The 23,148-nt window shown below is 43.6% G+C and overlaps 2 protein-coding genes across 5 annotated transcripts in view; both read left to right on the forward strand.

Moving 5' to 3' along the window:
- LOC130520296 (NACHT, LRR and PYD domains-containing protein 12-like) overlaps positions 1-22,941 on the forward strand; it is a 47,445-nt gene extending 24,504 nt beyond the window's left edge. For all 4 annotated transcript variants that reach the window (XM_057024011.1, XM_057024012.1, XM_057024013.1 and 1 more), the window contains 5 exons: positions 20,381-20,554; positions 21,086-21,259; positions 21,466-21,639; positions 22,171-22,344; positions 22,551-22,941. In XM_057024011.1, the coding sequence (XP_056879991.1) occupies positions 20,381-20,554; positions 21,086-21,259; positions 21,466-21,639; positions 22,171-22,344; positions 22,551-22,731 (877 nt within the window). In that variant the 3' untranslated portion in view covers positions 22,732-22,941. The remainder of the gene's footprint in view (positions 1-20,380; positions 20,555-21,085; positions 21,260-21,465; positions 21,640-22,170; positions 22,345-22,550) is intronic.
- Positions 3,973-8,329, forward strand: LOC130520297 (NLR family CARD domain-containing protein 3-like). Its single transcript, XM_057024015.1, has 4 exons — positions 3,973-5,122; positions 6,055-6,231; positions 6,341-6,514; positions 7,484-8,329. Exons 1-4 carry the CDS (start codon positions 4,446-4,448, stop codon positions 7,611-7,613), a joined length of 1,158 nt encoding a protein of 385 aa, XP_056879995.1. The 5' UTR covers positions 3,973-4,445; the 3' UTR covers positions 7,614-8,329.
- Positions 22,942-23,148: the final 207 nt, after the last annotated feature.

Genomic DNA, 23,148 nt, shown 5'->3' on the forward strand with positions numbered 1-23,148 from the left:
TTATTTAACCAGGTTGAATAATGGTGGAGAATAGTGTCCGAAAAGCGTCTTTTTATTTTAGTGAACCAGAACAGTTCGGTCCGCGTTCACAGAGAGGCGGAGAGACCTCGAGAGAGTCCAAAACAAGTCCGCTAGGAAAACTCTCAAAAATAGTCAAGCCACAGAAGTCAGGGTTTGGCGATGAGGCCGAAAACACTCCGCCGCTGGCAGACGGGAGTTCTGTCCTTAAATCTAACGGGAGATTGAAGAGAGACCGCAGGTGCGTGTGTCTGCGGGGCCACTGTGGCTGATGAGCGGCTCCTCCACGCCCCCTGCAGGTAGACACCGCAACAACGGTCCCAGAAACTGGAAACCCAACAAACCAGTTTTTAAAAGTAATTTCCCTAGCAGAGAAAAGACTGAAGACCCAAGGTGAGTGGAAACGAAGAGCATTATTGAAAAGAATTGACAGTTGTGTTTGGAGATAAAATCAAGATTTAAAACATTTTTGTTACTATTGAGAGCTGCATAGAGCTGAAGAATTCTTGGCTTAAGAATTCAACAAGACTTCATATTTAGTTTTAGCACAAAACATCGTTATACATTATAAATGAAGAGGTCTTATTTAACTTTCTTATAGTCTGGCTTTAGTTATAGTTGAATAGTCTTTTTAAGTGAAGTTTAGTTTATTTTTCTGCTCTTTGCTACTGATCCTAAAAGAACTTTAAACCCTCCCAGAATGCTTTAATGGTAGTAATATATACGCCATAAAGCTGCTGATTAGGTTTTAAAAGTGAAAGTATTCTGTTCAGACGAAGCAGGAAGAGCGACATTTTTGTGACAGGTGAAAAGCTCTTAGAGTTATTAGAGTTGTTCAACAGTCCAGGTTACAGCTGGATATTTTGGTATTATTTAAGACAATAAACTTTAAAAATAATTAAATAAATCCACACAGGATCACAGGACACCAACAGGATTTTGGGTTCATGTTGCACGTTTTCTCACAGTGGTTTATTGTTCTATGTTGTGGAACCACTGTGAAAGAAATGCAGGAGTGGGTGTAATTTCTTTCATCTATTTTAAATAGAGCAGTGATCTTTGAGGACTTGGATCATAGAAATAATTGAAGAGGGGAACAAAGGAGGGAAGTTAAAAAGTCCTGACTAGTATGTTTATGTAGCACCAGATAATTTAGTGGCTGAGCTGAAGACAGTCCTTTCACCATGTTGGCCTGTGGAAAACCAGTGTTGTGGGCCCGATGGACCAGCGTCCCCGTCGTTGCCGGACCACCGTTGGCCACCAGTTGGGTTTTGGGATCAAAGTGGGGGCGTTTCCTGTATCCGGTTCTCCTCACGGATCCATGACTACAACATGTTGCTGCAAGTGCAGAGACGTTTGCTCTGGAAAGAACTTTAGAGCACATTCAGTGCTGCAGGATGAGGGGCTGGAAAAGGTGCCAGTTCTTTTCTCACTGCAGGGAACAGTTAAAAAAAACAGCTTAAACTCTGAAAACATGAAAATTAGACAGATACATCATTGATTTATTGATTCAGTTGTTATCCAGAATGGATTAGAAATGTTCCTGTTTGATAAAAATGCAGTGAATTGGGATTATTGAACTCCAACCTCTACAGATTATTTACCTTCATCACAGTCTCATCACTATTTCTGATGTTTCCTCAGGATGGACGAGGACAGAGCAGAGTCCACAGTGCCCAGCAGGGTGTCCCTGAAGAGTGACTGGTCCATAGGTAGATCAATAGACTTCAGAAGTTCAGACCAAATGTAAGAAAACTAAAGTGTGATGATGTGTTTGTGTGGCACCCTTTAAACTTTGGTATCGGACCTCAAGGGTCACCTTTAAAGTAAGGTTTTCTGAACCACATAACTCTGCCTTAGAACATTTCACAACCATACAAAACATAATTTTGCGGGTATTAGCCTCCACTATCGTGAAAAATGAAATTCATCAGGTCCTTAAAATGAAACGGTGCACCAACATGTCAGGCGTTCGCTCCCATTAACTCCCATGTTAATTTTAGTGTGGTAAATCTTTTAAAACTGAAAATTGCTTCTGTTTTTAACTGGTCATTTCTCCTACATGGGTTAACATCATCTCACTAAAATTCCTAGGCATATATTTTAAAGTTTCCCAACAATATCCATCATTGCAGAGTGCTACAGCTCTCCATTTAGATACGGATGGGTAAGACATGGCAGGTCTGTGCAGCTTGTTCTGCCACACTGTTCCACCACATGTCATGAAAATTCATTAAAAAGTCTATTTATAAGGCTCCTGGTTCTAATAAACCCATAGACAACAATATCAGTCATTTCTAAATGGTTGAAATAAGCTTTTGAATATGCGTGACCTCTGTGCTATTTAATGATCAGTTTCAGAGACCAGACTACTGTATTTGGAGCATAAATGGAGAACTTTTGTTCTATTCTATGAGTTTATATTCCTGATTTGGCACTTTTATTTTTAACATAAATTCACAATGAGGAAAAGCCACTAAACACTTAGATCAAATACACTTTTCTCCAACTAAACGAGCTTGTTAGAACGTAAATAACTTTATATTTTTTGCTCAGTGTTCATTCAATCTTCAGCTGTCAGAGCAAACTGAAAGTAGAAGTGAACGCAGCCTTTCTTAGGCGTTGCTAACGCCCAGTAGACATGTATAACCACTATTCCCATTTTTGACAGCTATCAGAAACGGTCTGCTTCCATTGGAGATTCCTCCTGTCCCGAGGGTGAAAAGAAACGGAGAACTGAACTGCAGACCGCCGACCTGAACAACAGCGTCTCACGTAAGCTCGTACATTTGTATTAATAAGATACTTTTGGGTCGGAATAAAGGAACAACTTGTGTATTTACAATGTGCAAGAGAAGATCCAGAGAGCTCTTGTTTGGTTCCACTGGAACCCCTGGACCCTCTGAAGACCTTCCTAAATGCTTAGACAGTATTTAGCAACATTTAGTCATTTAGTTCTGGAAAGTGTTAAAGAGTTGAAGGCAGGTGACCTTTACAGGACAATGGGTCTGCTGAGTATGATGTGTTTGGAGAAGGTTTGATGTGTTTTTCTAAATATCATCCAGCTTTTACCAGCTGTTTAGTCCAAGCAAACTCTTGGAAGACATGGAAATGGTTGTTATAGACTAAATTAGATTGAAACCCAATGAAATAAAAGAATAGGTGTACATAAGAAGACATAACATTTAAAGTGACAGTAAGATGGGTCATTACCCGACTGTTGCTTCTATCATTCAAACATGACAATATTTTCCAGTTGAGGACATCTGTGTTACTGCTGTAGATGACAATTGTAAAATGATTTAAAAGATTGTTTGTTTCAGAGGGTGGTGAACTGCAGGAGGTGATAGAAGGTCATAAGATCAGTCTGAAGAGAAGATGTGAACATGTGACTGAAGGAACTCATGAAGCAGGAAGTGGAACCCTGCTGAACAAGATCTACACTGAGCTCTACATCACTGAGGGACAAAGTGAGGAGGTGGACACACAACATGAGGTGAGACAGCTTGAGAGAACCTCCAAGAAGAACATCCAGGACACTCCAATCAAGTGCCAGGACATCTTCAAAGTCTTATCTGAGCAACAGAGACACATCAGAGTGGTTCTGACCAACGGTGTCGCCGGCGTTGGAAAAACCTTCTCAGTGCAGAAGTTCAGTCTGGACTGGGCAGAAGGTTTGGAGAACCAAGACATCAGTCTGGTGCTTCCGCTCTCATGCAGGGAGCTGAACTTGATCAGAGATGAGCAGCACAGTCTTCTCTCACTGCTTCATGTTTTCCATCCAACATTACAGAAGATCAGAGCAGAAGATCTGTCTGGAAACTTCTGTTCATCTTTGATGGCCTGGATGAAAGCAGATTTTCACTGGGTTTCAACAAGCATCAGGTCATCTCTGATGTCACACAAGTATCGTCAGTTGACGTGCTCCTGGTGAACCTCATCCAGGGGAACCTGCTTCCCTCAGCTCTCATCTGGATCACCTCCAGACCTGCAGCAGCCATCAGATTCCTCCCTCGTGTGTTGACAGGATCACAGAAGTACGAGGCTTCACTGACTCCCAGAAGGAGGAGTACTTCAGGAGGAGGTTCAGTGATGAAGATCTGTCCAAGAGAATCATCTCACACATCAAGGCCTCCAGGAGCCTCCACATCATGTGTCTGATCCCAGTTTTCTGCTGGATCACTGCTATAGTTCTGGAGGACATGATGACCAGAGACCAGAGAGGAGAGCTGCCCCAAACCCTGACTGACCTCTACTCACACTTCTTGAGGGTTCAGATAAAGAGGGAAGCAGAAGAAGTATGGAGGAAAGCAGAGACCAGAGGAACTGACTGAGGCTGATAAAGAACTCCTTCTGAAGTTGGGTCGGCTGGCGTTTGAACATCTGGAGAAAGGAAACATCATGTTCTACTCAGAAGACCTGGAGCGATGTGGACTGGACGTCTCCGAGGTGTCGGTGTACTCAGGAGTTTGTACAGAGAGATCTTCAAGAAAGAGAGTGTGATCTTCCAGAAATCAGTCTACTGCTTTGTTCATCTGAGCATTCAGGAGTTTCTGGCTGCCGTCTACGTGTTCCACCGTTACACCAGGAAAGACACAGTGGTTATAAATAAGTTCCTAGAATATTCTGAACCAGTCACATCTCTTGATGACTTCCTCAGGAGAGCACTAATGAAATCTCTCAAAAGTGAAAATGGCCACCTGGACTTGTTTGTTCGCTTCCTTCATGGTCTCTCTCTGGAGTCCAATCAGAGGATCTTGGGTGGACTGTTGGATCAGACGGAGAACCACCCAGAAACCATCCAGAAGGTCCTCAACAACCTGAAGGAGCTGAACAGTGATGAATTCTCCCCAGACAGAAGCATCAACATCTTCCACTGTCTGATGGAGATGAAGGATGAGTCAGTCCATCAGGAGATCCAAGAGTTCCTGAAGTCAGAGAAGAAATCAGAGAGGAGACTGTCAGAGATCCACTGTTCAGCTCTGGCCTACATGCTGCAGATGTCAGAGGAGGTTCTGGATGAGCTGAACCTGCAGCAGTACATCACCTCAGATGAGGGACGACGTCGCCTGATTCCAGCTGTGAGGAACTGCAGGAAGGCCGAGTAAGTAAAGATTTTTGGGGCCGGACATTGGCGTTTAAATCAAGCGAGTGGATCATGTCAGGTAGCAATACCCCCTCCAGTGGTCATTCCTTCAATTCTTTATCTCCATTGCAGCGTCCATTAATTAAAAAAAACAAAAACAATTCATTCAGAAATGTTCAACACTGGCTGGATATAAGTTCAAAGGTCAATCCAGACAAACCAACATAAGGCAGGAATAATAGGAGCCACAAGTTAACTGACTATCATGAAATTACTGTCATGTCATTAAATCACTTTTGTTTGTTTGTATACATCGTATTCTAACGACAGAGAAAAACACATTTTAACTAATGACACGTGACTATTTTGCTTCATTTGTTCAACGTAAAAACAGCCGGCCACGTTGGTTTAAATGGGTGTTTTAGGTCTTTGTGGCGGTTCCGTTTGGAGCCTTTATGTGACCCACAAAATTGTTTGAGCCTTTCCACACCCGTTAGGTGGCAACTTCATCACTAGCAACAAAAGGTGCAGTGAAAATGATTTGAAGGGAAACAGGCAGATAGAACAGAAGCTGAGGGCAATCGATGCAACCAGAGACTCTGATGTCATCGATCGGATCGCTGAATTAAGACTTGACGCACCATCGTACAAATTGGATGAAATGCAAAATATCCAAAGAGCCGATAGACAGATAAAAAGATGCATGTTTCTTTAAACCATTTGCTATAATAATTTTAAATATTGAGTAATTATGAGCTGTTCTAAAATAAGACAAATGTTAAGAATAATTCAGTTGCATTTCAGATCTGATGGTCGTTCAAACTGTTGCTCTACGGTGTTGAATTTAGCTTTTCCAGGAAATGAGCTACATTTGTGTTGAGGTAGATTCTCAGATGAGTTGATGAGAAATCCCAAAGTTTGACTCACTATTTTTGTTTCATGCACAACAGACTGCCTTATGGTTTTCTTTCAAAGAGTCATTGGGAAGTTGTGGCCTCAGCAATGACGTCAAACCCTTCTCATCTACGGGAGCTGATCTTAAGCTGGAACCAAAGCCTGACAGATGCCGGAGTAAAGTTACTGTCTTCTGCAATGATGCATCCAAACTGCAGACTGGAGACGCTCAGGTCAGGAGGCCTCTGTTGGTCTTTTCTAAATTTCTTTACATTTTCTGCTTTTCTCTCATTTTCAGATTTAGAAATGTGTTTTTATTTGCCCCATTTATTCCTTTTCCAGGCTGTGGGACTGCAGTTTATCAGAGATCAGCTGTGACTCTCTGGCCTCGGCGCTGAGGTCCAATCCCTCCCATCTGAAGGTTCTGGAGCTGAGTGGGAACCAGCTGAAGGATTCAGCAGTGAAGCTGCTCTGTGGTTTTCTCCAGGATCCTCTCTGTGAGCTGGAGACTCTCAGGTCAGTCAGAGATGATCCAGTACTTTCCCAGGTGTAACTAGTTAGACAATAAATGTTTCCATGTTTGATCTTTGTTATAAACGTAGTGTTACAGTTCTCAGAAAAAAGACCACACAGGACAGATTTGCAGTATTAAATTGGTTGTGGAAATCTGTCCCATGTGAGGATGGTCATCAATGACTAGAAAGGAAGTATCAGTTGTAGATTTGTCTTGTTTTATTTTAGGCTGGCCACAAAACCGCCCAAACATTCAGACCAATCAAAAATGGTTCTTCCTGTCTTTTAAAGATCAGAAGGAAAACTAGAAACCCAAAAGAAAGCTGCTGCAGTGTGCCATGCCCCTTCTCTCCTGAGAAAAGCCATCCCAAAAAAGAGAAAAGCCCAAGTGTGAAGTGAGCACCCTTAAACCTTGGTACCGAAAGCCTGCAGTCATTCTCATCTTAGGTGGCTTCATTCCAGCCAGAAGCCCAAACCTGCCTCCCTCTTAAAGGGCAGCAGGTCAGTCCAACCACAGAAACCTTCATGAAGATCTGAAGCTTTCAGCATCCACAATTGTTGCACCTCACTTCCATTGGAGTCCAAATCAGAAGTCAACAAGTTGATTCTACACCGATTCTACACAATGCAACCATTTTAAAAGGTTTCCATCCATAAGTTTTCACACATTTTTACATAAATCTGTTTGTTCATCGCCTCCTTCTGTTGTAATGATCATTAAAGAAAATGACCTTATTTGAGTTTTTCTCCTCACAAATATGACTTTCTATGAACGATGCAATAAATGCAGCTTGCAATCTAAGACAATATGGAAGTATGTGTATATAATAGTAGTGGAAGTAGCTCATAAAATAATACATTTGCTCTTCTCATCGAATCTTTCTATGTTATTAAAGAAAAACCTGCTCTTAGTCAACAACATCTAAGACATCAACCAAAAATCCTAATTTTCTATAATATAATATAAAACAGGAGAGAAGACTCTTTCTGCAGAGACACTGGTGGCAGGAATGCAGAAGTATCACCTGCTCAACTTGGAAGGTGGAGCAGAAACCACCAGCTGAGAAGGTCCTCAGCGAGAGGAAGTGGTGGAGAACCATGAAACTTGCTAAGCTCCACCTCAGCTCCAGAGACGGGCTGAGCTGGAGCTGTGGCACCAGGTATCGCCCAGAAGAGCCTCCAACAAACAAGCTCTTCTCTGGGGAGGAGAGGGCTTTGAATCTCAGCTCAGTGTGCTTGTCTCTAGTAGGTGGCAGCTGCACCTTTTCCTGAGGTCCTTGTTGATGCCCTGAGGGGAATTGATGCTCCTGCAATGTTTTCTGGCAGCATTGAGCTTGCAGTGGGGCAATCAAACACACTGTGGGGTGGCTCTCTTTCCTTCTCTCATCTGGAGAACAAGTGACACCAGCTGCCAATCATTGTTGGAGAAATGTGCAGTCAGGGGAACGATGCGTCCAGACTATAGCCACCCTTCCAGCATCCAGCAGTGTCTAAAACCTTTGATTTGGTTTCACCAGAGAGTGTAGGGATTGCAGGGTCGCTGCAGCATCGCCCACAAGCTATCAGGAGTGGGTCGCTTTGTCCCAACTCCTGACAAGAGTTGAGTGCTATTGAGAAATGTGGTCTCACAAACTTGGAAGGTATTTTGACCTACACACACTTTACATACGCTGTAGATCTTGTCCAACCGCCCTGAAAGAACCCAAAATAGGAACATACGGCAGATAAGCCGGTGCAGGACCAGAGGTTTGTTGCTTGTAAGCTGTTTTGCTCTGGTACATGTTGATTTTTATTTGTCTTCTCTCAAAATAATTGTTATTTTAGCCTATGGGACTGCAGGTTATCAGAGACCAGCTGTGATTCTGTGGCCTCAGCTCTGAAGTCCAACCTCTCCCATCTGAGGGTTCTGGACCTGAGCTCCAACACGTTGCAGGATTCAGGAGTGAAGCGGCTCTGTTCTGGACTGGAGAGTCCAAACTGTAAACTGGAGAGGCTCAGGTCAGTCTTCATTTTTCTACCTATATACCAGCTGCTAAGATGGTGAAGTGAGGCTGTTCTCAACACTGCTGTGATGCACCACATTAAAAAAATTCCTTGTAATATCGTGAATTCAGGTCTGACCCAACTAAGAACTAACGTAGGTTTAGTACTGACGCAGATAACATGCAGACCTGCACCGTATAACCTCATCCTGCATTTTTCAGATTAGAGCGCTGCAGTTTATCAGAGATCAGCTGTGGCTCTCTGGCCTCGGCGCTGAGGTCCAATCCCTCCCATCTCAGAAAACTGGACCTGGTGGGAACCTGCTGAAGGATTCAGGAGTGAAGCTGCTCTGTGGTTTTCTCCACTTTCCAAACTGCCGACTGGAAACTCTGGGGTAAACACCATTCTCAAAAATGTCCATTATTCCATCCGAGGGTCCTCACACTTTCTGAGTGTGTGTGTTGTGCCCAGTTCCTTCAGGAGGGAGGGCCACACGGGGACCACTTATTCATGATAAATTGATTTAAGGACAATGAAAAAGCCGACAGATGGTAACCAAAATTAGACAAAACTAGGTGAGGGTGCCTGGTAGACACCAGCCAACGAGGAGGGAGATGGTGAGGGAGACAGGAAGTCATCTAAGACAGGTTGTGCCTTAAAGATGAGCCACAGGTGAGATGGATCTCCATGATGAGATGGGAGGGAAAGAGGTGGGAGAACCTGGGAAGAGTGAGGGCCAGAACAATATATATTCTCCTTTGGAACAGTGCAAACCTGAGAGGTTGGAATTGTGGTAATTACATATTACTATCATTTTAACCTGTAACTAAATTAAATATTTACAGATCATGCCTTTGATTAACCTTTCAGATGAATACTGGTTTCACTTATAACCTTATAAAAGTTTCCCTCTTTATTTAGATTAAGGGAAGCAGGTTATCAGAGATCAGCTGTGGCTCTCTGGCCTCGGCGCTGAGGTCCAATCCCTCCCATCTCAGAGAACTGAACCTGAGTGGGAACCAGCTGAAGGATTCAGGAGTGAAGCTGCTCTGTGTTTTCTCCACTTTCCAAACTGCCGACTGGAAACTCTGAGGTAAACACCATTCTCAAAATGCCATTATTCCATCCGAGGGTCCTCACACTTTCTGAGTGTGTTGTTGTGCCCAGTTCCTTCAGGAGGGAGGGCCACATGGGGACCACTTATTCATGATAAATTGATTTAAGGACAATGAAAAAGCCACAGATGGTAACCAAAATTAGACAAAACTAGGTGAGGGTGCTGGTAGACACCAGCCAACGAGGAGGGAGATGGTGAGGGAGACAGGAAGTCATCTAAGACAGGTTGTGCCTTTAAAGATGAGCCACAGGTGAGATGGATCTCCATGATGAGATGGGAGGGAAAGAGGTGGGAGAACCTGGAAGAGTGAGGGCCAGAACAATATATATTCTCCTCTGGAACAGTGCAAACCTGAGAGGTTGGAATTGTGGTAATTACATATTACTATCATTTTTTAACCTGTAACTAAATTAAATATTTACAGATCATGCCTTTGATTAACCTTTCAGATGAATACTGGTTTCACTTATAACCTTATAAAAGTTTCCCTTCTTTATTTAGATTAAGGTACTGCAGCTTATCAGAGATCAGCTGTGACTCTCTGGCCTGGCGCTGAGGTCCAATCCCTCCCATCTCAGAGAACTGGACCTGGGTCAGAACCAGCTGCAGGATTCAGGAGTGAAGCTGCGTCTGATCTCGTAGAGAATCCACACTATGGGCTGAAGACATTGAGTCAGTAGCTGGTTGAAGCCAGTCAACTCCCGCTCATCTGCTGCATCACTCACTGACCACTGGTGAAGAGCATCTGTGGAAACATCTGCGTCTACTCCCTCCATAGATGAAAAATTCCGTTTTTAAAAAGCGCTGGTGGACTTTCAGGAGATCAGTCGATGGTCGACAAAGCAGGAGCAGCTTCGCCTTGAAGTTAAATTAGTTCCTGGTATCACACAATGCATCTTTATAAAGTTCTAAATGGCTCCTCGGCCACTCTTAGAGCATGGAAACATTCTCTTAATTGTCTCTTCAAATGTCTGTATTATACGTTACTATTTTACATCATGCCTTCAGAATCTTTAGGGTTTAGTATTTACTGTCTCTGTGTCATGGAGCATTGGAATATTTCAGCTGCAACCAGCAAAAACCCATCAGAATGACGGCTATCGGTGGGAACCGCAGGTCATTTGACTTTAGTCAGTCTGGTAAATGTTATAGGATTTATTGCAATCTAATAAAAACAAATAAGAAATGTGGGAAATAGGAAATAAAAAGAAGCAAAATGACCAAATAAATTCCCATGAATACTGTAAATTTAAAGATGAGAACCTGCTGCACTGTGCCGTGCCCCTTCTCTATTGAGAAAAGCCCAAGTGTGTCCTTCAGTCACCTCAGACATTCAGCCAGCTTTTAATACCTTTGTTCAAGCCCAGAACGCACTGGATTATTCCCACTGAAGATGGAAAAGAGGTGGAAAACATGAGTTATTGTTAACTGTACTGGTGTATGACTATAGCGCATTACTGGACCACTATAAACTTGTTGTTTGTGTTTTCTTTCTTTGTGGAGATTAACACATTAAAAATAAATTGCACTGGTTCAGCAGTTGATCTTGTTTCTTATTTGACCTGTACAACACAATTTCACAAAGCTAAATATACATTTTTACAGAATAGTTTTATCCTTCCGATTACCAGCACCAGCTATTCAAAATATCTAATGTAGTGGTTTTAAAATGAACTGAATGATGTCTCTGATTTTCCTGTTGATTGTTAGGGATCAGGCCCTGGGATTCTGCATAGCACCAAGTTTGACTACAACAGACATTACAAATAAAGATGATTTGATTTGATTTAAAAATAAAAGAACTGCGCCTGAAAATGAAGCAGAAGCAATAAAAACCCAACACCAGCGAAGCTTTCGAAGAATCTCAGATATTGATGAAAAATTCTGGAAATCATGATGGAGAGATATTTTTCTCACGGCTCAAATTCACAGCTATTAAGTGATTAAATGGATTTAATGGTGATATTCTGGAGTCCACAATTTCAGGTGAAGTTACACTGGGGAACAATTTGAAAATATCCTGTTGAAATTATTCTAAATTATTCTGATTAAAAATAAAATTGGCACGCTGATTCCAAAATTACAGTCACCCCCCCCCCCAGCCCGTCAAGTTTTGAAAGCTTCTCCTCCAGATCAGCAAATTTCCCTAATGAGCTGGAGTCAGACTGGCCAGCTGATGACAACTGGATCAGCTCCGTTGGTGCCGTCACCATTAAGAGGTGTGTGCAGCCCCCAAAAGGTCAGTACTGTCAATATCCTATAGGGGACACTTTGAACCAGAGGGGATCCTATAGATCAAAAAGTTGACCCAGTTTGATTCCGCACCCAAAAACGAACATCTGTCAGACGAACTCCAGTTGTCCCAGTATTTCAGTCATTAAAACGTGGACCAAATTGTTCTGAAGAGAGGCGCTTGTGCTGAATATGACGCGATCCAACCACAAACACGTGACGTGTAGAGGAAGAAGAAGCGAAAGTGAAAGTTCTCAACTTCGGGCTCCATCTGAGTGACCGAGCCCTGATGGAAAACCTCTAATATTCAGGTAGCATTTGGTTCTTTCACTGCTGTCGTCTCGAATCAATGTTCCGCTGCGAGATGCGGCTTAATAAGCTGCGTGTGCGCAATGAGCGTGCGCGTGTTTCGGACGCACATTGCGGCTGGTCGACGGGAATGTTGTGACGGATGATCAAACTTTGTAGCGTGTTTCCTCTAACTGCGTTTTCCGCTAACCCTGAGCCAACATTTTAGAGGTTGAGGAAGCACATTTTAATACTCACAATAAGTCGACAATATTATTTGCAGTTAGTGGAAAAATCCACGGAAAGAGGGACACAAACGCGACAGTTTTAGCCTCCTCTCTTTGTCCCTCCACCAGGGGGACAATCAATCCTTTATTAAAAAAGGAGAGTATGGAAAGAGGGAGAGATCAAGGCATTCCATTTTATTGTTTTAACAACTGGGTCTTTGTGGAATATGAATTTGTTATTATGGGTTATGAAATGTGTTCTGTTTTGAATGAAGCAGTCAAGAAAACGAAACGAAACCTAAACCCATGGTGTTTTGATATTTTTGGTCCTGTACATGTGGTCAGATAAGATTAGTCTGAGCAGAATTGGGTGTTTTTTGCCCTTTGCTGTGTGTCATCTATTCTATTCAGCATGTTGGGTTGCTTGACTTCTGTTGGGTTGTGGCAACTTGATCATCACTTCTGAGATATTGACACACCTTTTTCCTGAGGCTGGCTCCAATGCTGCCAACACACCTGGCCATGGATATGGTGGGACTTCTGTGATGAGTGGGGTCAGAGGTGGTGGACAAGCTCTGCTCCAAAACAAGCTTGCTAGATATGTTTGGGATCTCCTCCGCCACAACCACCAGCTGCAACTAGTAGCTGTGCACGCCATGCAGAGTTTTGACCTCTAGGTCAGGCTACAAATGTTTTTTCCAGCACCATCATGTGTTGGGAGAAACATGATGCGCCTGATCAAAAAAAGCTGCTTGTAATCTGACAGACGAGCCATGATGAGATGTCAAGGTGCGTTGTTGAAAATGAAGATCCTCTTCTTGGAATCCTGTCTGAGATGACAGAAGATGATGCTGCATTTGACCCACTTTTGATGATGTGATGACGTATTTCTGTTTAGTTTTGAATGCATTCTCATATCTTTTGTTGAATTTAATGTTGAGAACTGACATCTTGAAAGAATTTAGGTTTTCTTGTAAACCATAACCAGATAAAAAATGATTAATTTGTATTTGTGTGCGTCCGTCTGATGCCACCGCACCTTGAAACACCCAGGAGAAACATTTTTTCCACAACTATTTTATATTAACATGGTGTAAACTTTTAAGATGTCCCAAAACTTTTTTCCAATATATATGTGGCCTGTATGATGTACAGGGTGACATCATATAATAGATTTTGATGTGAATGAGCCGACAATACGTCATTGGACAGACTCTGCTTGTCTTCATGCTGAGAATCATGTTCTTTAATCTTCTTTTCTGTGTCAGCAGACTGTTCCTGCTTAACCGTTTAGACTCACATTTAAAAATGAGCGAATGTGTGATGGAAGAGGAAGAGAGAGCAGTCCACAGTGCCCAGCTGTGTGTCCATGAAGAGCGACTGTCCAAAGAGAACCCTGAAAACTTCGGTATTGGACCTCAAGGCTCACTTTAAAGTAAGGTTTTCTGAACCACACTCTGCCTTAGAACATTTCACAACCACACAAAACATCATTTTGTAGGTATTAGCCTCCACTATCGTGAAAAATGAAATTCATCAGCTCTTTAAAATGAAACGGTGCACAGTCCTTTCACCATGTTGGCCTGTGGAAAACCAGTGTTGTGGGCCCGATGGACCAGCGTCCCGTCGTCCGGACCAGACCAGCGTTGGCCACCAGTTGGGTTTTGGGATCAAAGTGGGGGCGTTTCCTGTATCCGGTTCTCCTCACGGATCCATGACTACAACATGTTGCTGCAAGTGCAGAGACGTTTGCTCTGGAAAGAACTTTAGAGCACATTCAGTGCTGCAGGATGAGGGGCTGGAAAAGGTGCCAGTTCTTTTCTCACTGCAGGGAACAGTTTAAAAAGCAGCTTAAACTCTGAAAACATGAAAATTATACAGGGACATCATTGATTTATTGATTCAGTTGTTATCCAGAATGGATTAGAAATGTTCCTGTTTGATAAAAATGCAGTGAATTGGGATTATTTAACTCCAACCTCTACAGATTATTTACCTTCATCACAGTCTCATCACTATTTCTGATGTTTCCTCAGGATGGACGAGGACAGAGCAGAGTCCACAGTGCCCAGCAGGGTGTCCCTGAAGAGTGACCAGTCCAAACGTGAAATAGTAACTTCAGAAGTTCAGAGGAAATGTAAGAAACTAAAGCGTGATGATGTGTTTGTGTGCCAGCTGTTAGTCACATTAACAGCAGCAGGTTGTGAGTTTATTATTGGAGATGTTTAACACTTAAACCTCAGACAGTCATATAGTTACAGACTTAATGTGAATATTGTTGATTAGAAACAAGAATCAGGTTTAAACTGAAAGATGAATTCAGACATAAATGCTGGAACAATATTGAGTCTTGATCAGGTCTTTCATCCTATAAATCAAAGGACTAATAGAGATGTGTTTCATAGTGAGAGGGGGAGCACATCCTATCAAACTGGGACCAGGCAGCTCCACCAGGAGAGTCCTCTTGTTCACAATCTGGAAGCAGATCTGGAGATGCTGAAATGAAGCCCAAACAAAGTAAAACTGTTCAATATGAGATTTAATTTGTGATGTCATGAATTTGTAGTTGTGTTGATGATTTATTATAGATGGAAATCATTGGTTTACTTATGTTCAGGAAGTGATCTGCAGGAGGTGATAGAAGGTCATAAGATGAGTCTGAAGAGAGATGTGAACATGTGACTGAAGGAACTAATGAAGCAGGAAGTGGAACCCTGCTGAACGAGATCTACACTGAGCTCTACATCACTGAGGGACAAAGTGAGGAGGTGGACACACACACATGAGGTGAGACAGCTTGAGAGAAACCTCAAGAAGAACATCCAGGACACTCCAATCAAGTGCCAGGACATCTTCAAAGTCTTATCTGAGCAACAGAGACACATCAGAGTGGTTCTGACCAACGGTGTCGCCGGCATTGGAAAAACCTTCTCAGTGCAGAAGTTCAGTCTGGACTGGGCAGAAGGTTTGGAGAACCAAGACATCAGTCTGGTGCTTCCGCTCTCATGCAGGGAGCTGAACTTGATCAGAGATGAGCAGCACAGTCTTCTCTCACTGCTTCATGTTTTCCATCCAACATTACAGAAGATCAGAGCAGAAGATCTGACTGTCTGGAAACTTCTGTTCATCTTTGATGGCCTGGATGAAAGCAGATTTTCACTGGGTTTCAACAAGCATCAGCTCATCTCTGATGTCACACAAGTATCGTCCGTTGACGTGCTCCTGGTGAACCTCATCCAGGGGAACCTGCTTCCCTCAGCTCTCATCTGGATCACCTCCAGACCTGCAGCAGCCCATCAGATTCCTCCCTCGTGTGTTGACAGGATCACAGAAGTACGAGGCTTCACTGACTCCCAGAAGGAGGAGTACTTCAGGAGGAGGTTCAGTGATGAAGATCTGTCCAAGAGAATCATCTCACACATCAAGGCCTCCAGGAGCCTCCACATCATGTGTCTGATCCCAGTTTTCTGCTGGATCACTGCTATAGTTCTGGAGGACATGATGACCAGAGACCAGAGAGGAGAGCTGCCCAAAACCCTGACTGACCTCTACTCACACTTCCTGAGGGTTCAGATAAAGAGAAGAGAGGAAGAGTATGGAGGAAAGCAGAGACCAGAGGAACTGACTGAGGCTGATAAAGAACTCCTTCTGAAGTTGGGTCGGCTGGCGTTTGAACATCTGGAGAAAGGAAACATCATGTTCTACTCAGAGACCTGGAGCGATGTGGACTGGACGTCTCCGAGGTGTCGGTGTACTCAGGAGTTTGTACAGAGATCTTCAAGAGAGAGAGTGTGATCTTCCAGAAATCAGTCACTGCTGTTTGTTCATCTGAGCATTCAGGAGTTTCTGGCTGCCGTCTACATGTTCCACCTTACACCAGGAAAGACACACAACGGTTATATATCAGTTCCTAGAATTTTGAAACAAATCCTTTTCCGGGTTTGTTGGGTTGTTTAACAATCCAGTCACATCTCTTGATGACTTCCTCAGGAGAGCACTAATGAAATCTCTCAAAAGTGAAAATGGCCACCTGGACTTGTTTGTTCGCTTCCTTCATGGTCTCTCTCTGGAGTCCATCAGAGGATCTTGGGTGGACTGTTGGATCAGAGGAACAGCCACCCAAAACCATCCAGAAGGTCCTCAACAACCTGAAGGAGGACGAACAGTGATGAATCTCCCCAGACAGAAGCATCAAACATCTTCCACTGTCTGATGGAGATGAAGGATCAGTCAGTCCATCAGGAGATCCAAGAGTTCCTGAAGTCAGGGAAGAAATCAAAGAGGGGAACTGTCAGAGATCCACTGTTCAGCTCTGGCCTACCTGCTGCAGATGTCAGAGGAGGTTCTGGATGAGCTGAACCTGTTGCAGTACAAGACCTCAGATGAGGGACGACGTCGCCTGATTCCAGCTGTGAGGAACTGCAGGAAGGTCGTGTAAGTAAAGATTTTTAGGGCCGGACATCGGCGTTTAAATCAAGCGAGTGGATCATGTCAGGTAGCAATACCCCCTCCAGTGGTCATTCCTTCAATTCTTTATCTCCATTGCAGCGTCCATAATTAAAAAAAACAACAATTCATCCAGAAATGTTCAACACTGGCTGGATATAAGTTCAAAGGTCAATCCAGACAAACCAACATAAGGCAGGAATAATAGGAGCCACAAGTTAACTGACTATCATGAAATCACTGTCATGTCATTAAATAACTTTTGTTTGTTTGTATACATCGTATTCTAACGACAAAAAAAACACATTTTAACTAATGACACGTGACTATTTTGCTTCATTTGTTCAATGTAAAAACAGCCGGCCTCGTTGGTTTAAATGGGTGTTTTAGGTCTTTGTGGCGGTTCCGTTTGGAGCCTTTATGTGACCCACAAAGTTGTTTGACCCTTTCCACACCCGTTAGGTGGCAACTTCATCACTAGCAACAAAAGGTGCAGTGAAAATGATTTGAAGAGAAACAGGCAGATATAACAGAAGCTGAGGGCAATCGATGCAACCAGAGACTCTGATGTCATCGATCGGATCGCTGAATTAAGACTTGACGCACCATCGTACAAATTGGATGAAATGCAAAATATCCAAAGAGCCGATAGACAGATAAAAAGATGCACGTTTCTTTAAACCATTTGCTACAATCATTTTAAATATTGAGTAATTATGAGCTGTTCTAAAATAAGACAAATGTTGAGAATAATTCAGTTGCATTTCAGATCTGATGGTGTTCAAACTTTTGCTCTACGGTGTTGAATTTAGCTTTTCCAGGAAATGAGCTACATTTGTGTTGAGGTAGATTCTCAGATAAGTTGATTAGAAATCCCAAAGTTTGACTCACTATTTTTGTTTCATACACAACAGACTGTCTGATAGTTTTCTTTCAATGAGTCATTGGGAAGTTGTGGCCTCAGCAATGACGTCAAACCCTTCTCATCTACGGGAGCTGGCTTAAGAGTTAAGAGGAACCTGGCAGATGCGGAGTAAAGTTACTGTCTTCTGCAATGATGCATCCAAACTGCAGACTGGAGACGCTCAGGTCAGGAGGCCTCTGTTGGTCTTTTCTAAATTTCTTTACATTTTCTACTTTTCTCTTCATTTTCAGATTTAGAAATGTGTTTTTATTTGCCCCATTTATTCCTTTCCAGGCTGTGGGGCTGCAGTTTATCAGAGATCAGCTGTGACTCTCTGGCCTCGGCGCTGAGGTCCAATTTCTCCCATCTGAGGGTTCTGGACCTGAGCTACATCAGTCTAAAGGATCCAGCAGTGATGCTGTTCCGTGGTGCTCTCCAGGATCCTCTCTGTAAGCTGAGACTCTCAGGTCAGTCAGAGATGATCCAGTACTTTCCCAGGTGTAACTAGTTAGACAATAAATGTTTCCATGTTTGATCTTTGTTATAAACGTAGTGTTACAGTTCTCAGAAAAAAGACCACACAGGACAGATTTGCAGTATTAAATTGGTTGTGGAAATCTGTCCCATGTGAGGATGGTCATCAATGACTAGAAAGGAAGTATCAGTTGTAGATTTGTCTTGTTTTATTTTAGGCTGGCCACAAAACCGCCCAAACATTCAGACCAATCAAAAATGGTTCTTCCTGTCTTTTAAAGATCAGAAGGAAAACTAGAAACCCAAAAAGAAAGCTGCTGCAGTGTGCCATGCGCCTTCTCTCCTGAGAAAAGCCATCCCAAAAAAGAGAAAAGCCCAAGTGTGAAGTGAGCACCCTGTTAAACCTTGGTACCGAAAGCCTGCAGTCATTCTCATCTTAGGTGGCTTCATTCCAGCCAGAAGCCCAAACCTGCCTCCCTCTTAAAGGGGCAGCAGGTCAGTCCAACCACAGAAACCTTCATGAAGATCTGAAGCTTTCAGCATCCACAATTGTTGCACCTCACTTCCATTGGAGTCCAAATCAGAAGTCAACAAGTTGATTCTGCACCGATTCTAGACAATGCAGCCATTTTAAAAAGGTTTCCATGCATAAGTTTTCACACATTTTTAGATAAATCTGTTTGTTCATCGCCTCCTTCTGTTGTAATGGTCATTAAAGAAAATGACCTTATTGAGTTTTTCTCCTCACAAATATGACTTTCTATGAACGATGCAATAAATGCAGCTTGCAATCTAAGACAATATGGAATTATGTGTATATAATAGTAGTGGAAGTAGCTCATAAAATAATACATTTGCTCTTCTCATCTAATCTTTCTATGTTATTAAAGAAAAACCTGCTCTTAGTCAACAACATCTAAGACATCAGCCAAAAATCCTAATTTTCTATAATCTAATATAAAACAGTGGAGAAGACTCTTTCTGCAGAGACCCTGGTGGCAGGAATGCAGAAGTATCACTGCTCAACTTGGAAGGTGGAGCAGAAACCACCAGCTGAGAAGGTCCTCAGCGAGAGGAAGTGGTGGAGAACCATGAAACTTGCTAAGCTCCACCTCAGCTCCAGAGACGGGCTGAGCTGGAGCTGTGGCACCAGGTATCGCCCAGAAGAGCCTCCAACAAACAAGCTCTTCTCTTGGGAGGAGAGGGCTTTGAATCTCAGCTCAGTGTGCTTGTCTCTAGTAGGTGGCAGCTGCACCTTTTCCTGAGCTCCTTGTTGATGCCCTGAGGGGAATTGATGCTCCTGCAATGTTTTCTGGCAGCATTGAGCTTGCAGTGGGGCAATCAAACACACTGTGGGGGGGCTCTCTTTCCTTCTCTCATCTGGAGAACAAGTGACACCAGCTGCCAATCATTGTTGGAGAAATGTGCAGTCAGGGGAACGATGCGTCCAGACTATAGCCACCCTTCCAGCATCCAGCAGTGTCTAAAACCTTTGATTTGGTTTCACCAGAGAGTGTAGGGATTGCAGGGTCGCTGCAGCATCGCCCACAAGCTGTCAGGAGTGGGTCGCTTTGTCCCAACTCCTGACAAGAGTTGAGTGCTATTGAGAAATGTGGTCTCACAAACTTGGAAGGTATTTTGACCTACACACACTTTACATACGCTGTAGATCTTGTCCAACCGCCCTGAAAGAACCCAAAATAGGAACATACAGCAGATAAGCCGGTGCAGGACCAGAGGTTTGTTGCTTGTAAGCTGTGTTTTGCTCTGGTACATGTTGATTTTTATTTGTCTTCTCTCAAAATAATTGTTATTTTAGACTATGGGACAGCAGTTTATCAGAGACCAGCTGTGATTCTGTGGCCTCAGCTCTGAAGTCCAACCTCTCCCATCTGAGGGTTCTGGACCTGAGCCTCAACACGTTGCAGGATTCAGGAGTGAAGCGGCTCTGTTCTGGACTGGAGAGTCCAAACTGTAAACTGGAGAGGCTCGGGTCAGTCTTCATTTTTCTACCTATATACCAGCTGCTAAGATGGTGAAGTGAGGCTGTTCTCAACACTGCTGTGATGCACCACATAAAAAAATTCCTTGGAATATCGTGAATTCAGGTCTGACCCAACTAAGAACTAACGTAGGTTTAGTACTGACTCAGATCACATGCAGACCTGCACCGTATAACCTCATCCTGCATTTTTCAGATTAGAATACTGCAGGTTATCAAAGATCAGCTGTGGCTCTCTGGCCTCGGCGCTGAGGTCCAATCCCTCCCATCTCAGAGAACTGGACCTGGGTCAGAACCATCTGCAGGATCCAGGAGTGAAGCTGCTCTGTGGTTTTCTCCAGGATCCAAACTGCCGACTGGAAACTCTGGGGTAAACACCATTCTCAAAAATGTCCATTATTCCATCTGAGGGTCCTCACACTTTCTGAGTGTGTGTGTTGTGCCCAGTTCCTTCAGGAGGGAGGGCCACACGGGGACCACTTATTCATGATAAATTGATTTAAGGACAATGGAAAAGCCCACAGATGGTAACCAAAATTAGACAAAACTAGGTGAGGGTGCCTGGTAGACACCAGCCAACGAGGAGGGAGATGGTGAGGGAGACAGGAAGTCATCTAAGACAGGTTGTGCCTTTAAAGATGAGCCACAGGTGAGATGGATCTCCATGATGAGATGGGAGGGAAAGAGGTGGGAGAACCTGGGAAGAGTGAGGGCCAGAACAATATATATTCTCCTCTGGAACAGTGCAAACCTGAGAGGTTGGAATTGTGGTCATTACATATTACTATCATTTTTTAACCTGTAACTAAATTAAATATTTACAGATCATGCCTTTGATTAACCTTTCAGATGAATACTGGTTTCACTTATAACCTTATAAAAGTTTCCCTTCTTTATTTAGATTAAGGTGCTGCAGTTTATCAGAGATCAGCTGTGGCTCTCTGGCCTCGGCGCTGAGGTCCAATCCCTCCCATCTGAGGGTTCTGGACCTGAGCTTCAACACGTTGCAGGATTCAGGAGTGAAGCGGCTCTGTTCTGGACTGGAGAGTCCAAACTGTAAACTGGAGACGCTCAGGTCAGTCTTCATTTTTCTACCTATATACCAGCTGCTAAGATGGTGAAGTGAGGCTGTTCTCAACACGGCTGTGATGCACCACATTAAAAAAATTCCTTGGAATATCGTGAATTCAGGTCTGACCCAACTAAGAACTAACGTAGGTTTAGTACTGACGCAGATAACATGCAGACCTGCACCGTATAACCTCATCCTGCATTTTTCAGATTGATTAAGTGCAGCTTATCAGAGACCAGCTGTGACTCTCTGGCCTCGGCGCTGAGGTCCAATCCCTCCCATCTCAGAGAACTGGACCTGAGACAGAACCAGCTGAAGGATCCAGGAGTGAAGCTGCTCTGTGGTTTTCTCCACTTTCCAAACTGCCGACTGGAAACTCTGAGGTAAACACCATTCTCAAAAATGTCCATTATTCCATCCGAGGGTCCTCACACTTTCTGAGTGTGTGTGTTGTGCCCAGTTCCTTCAGGAGGGAGGGCCACACGGGGACCACTTATTCATGATAAATTGATTTAAGGACAATGAAAAAGCCGACAGATGGTAACCAAAATTAGACAAAACTAGGTGAGGGTGCCTGGTAGACACCAGCCAACGAGGAGGGAGATGGTGAGGGAGACAGGAAGTCATCTAAGACAGGTTGTGCCTTTAAAGATGAGCCACAGGTGAGATGGATCTCCATGATGAGATGGGAGGGAAAGAGGTGGGAGAACCTGGGAAGAGTGAGGGCCAGAACAATATATATTCTCCTTTGGAACAGTGCAAACCTGAGAGGTTGGAATTGTGGTCATTACATATTACTATCATTTTTTAACCTGCAACTAAATTAAATATTTACAGATCATGCCTTTGATTAACCTTTCAGATTAATACTGGTTTCACTTCTAACCTTATAAAAGTTTCCCTTCTTTATTTAGATTAAGGAACTGCAGGTTATCAGAGATCAGCTGTGACTCTCTGGCCTCGGCGCTGAGGTCCAATCCCTCCCATCTCAGAGAACTGGACCTGAGTCAGAACAAGCTGCAGAATTCAGGAGTGGAGCGGCTCTGTTCTGGACTGGAGAGTCCAAACTGTAAACTGGAGTGGCTCAGGTCAGTCTTCATTTTTCTACCTATATACCAGCTGCTAAGATGGTGAAGTGAGGCTGTTCTCAACACTGCTGTGATGCACCACATTAAAAAAATTCCTTGTAATATCGTGAATTCAGGTCTGACCCAACTAAGAACTAACGTAGGTTTAGTACTGACGCAGATAACATGCAGACCTGCACCGTATAACCTCATCCTGCATTTTTCAGCTTGAGTGAGTGCAGGTTATCAGAGATCAGCTGTGGCTCTCTGGCCTCGGCGCTGAGGTCCAATCCCTCCCATCTCAGAGAACTGGACCTGAGTCAGAACCAGCTGCAGGATTCAGGAGTGAAGCTGCTGTCTGATCTCGTAAAGAATCCACACTATGGGCTGGAGACATTGAGACAGTAGCTGGTAGAAGCCAGTCAACTCCCGCTCATCTGCTGCATCACCATTATTTCAAGGGAAAAAAAAGGGAAACGTGGGTTTGTCCCAGGCTTCAGCTTCCTTAAGGCTTAATTCCATTAATAATTCCTAAACTTCCAGGGGTTTTGAGCGCTAGCGGCTGGACGGATGCTTCTATTTTGTCTTGGCTGGAATAAAAGGGCGACTCTTCCCGAACCTTCTCTGTTCCTGCCTTTTATGATCACTCCTCCAGCACAGAGGAAGCCCTGGCAAGGACTTAAGACGCCTTATCGGACCGTCCTCTCGGCCTCCGTGAAGCTTTCCCTCCCGTTCCAAGGCAGCTCTCTCTGTGAGCCGGCATCTCTGGACCCTCGATGATAATCGTCGGAAACCTTCACACCTCTTCCGGCTCCGCCACCGACA

Source organism: Takifugu flavidus, unplaced genomic scaffold, assembly GCF_003711565.1.
Source record: "Takifugu flavidus isolate HTHZ2018 unplaced genomic scaffold, ASM371156v2 ctg340, whole genome shotgun sequence".
NCBI classification, from domain to species: domain Eukaryota; kingdom Metazoa; phylum Chordata; class Actinopteri; order Tetraodontiformes; family Tetraodontidae; genus Takifugu; species Takifugu flavidus.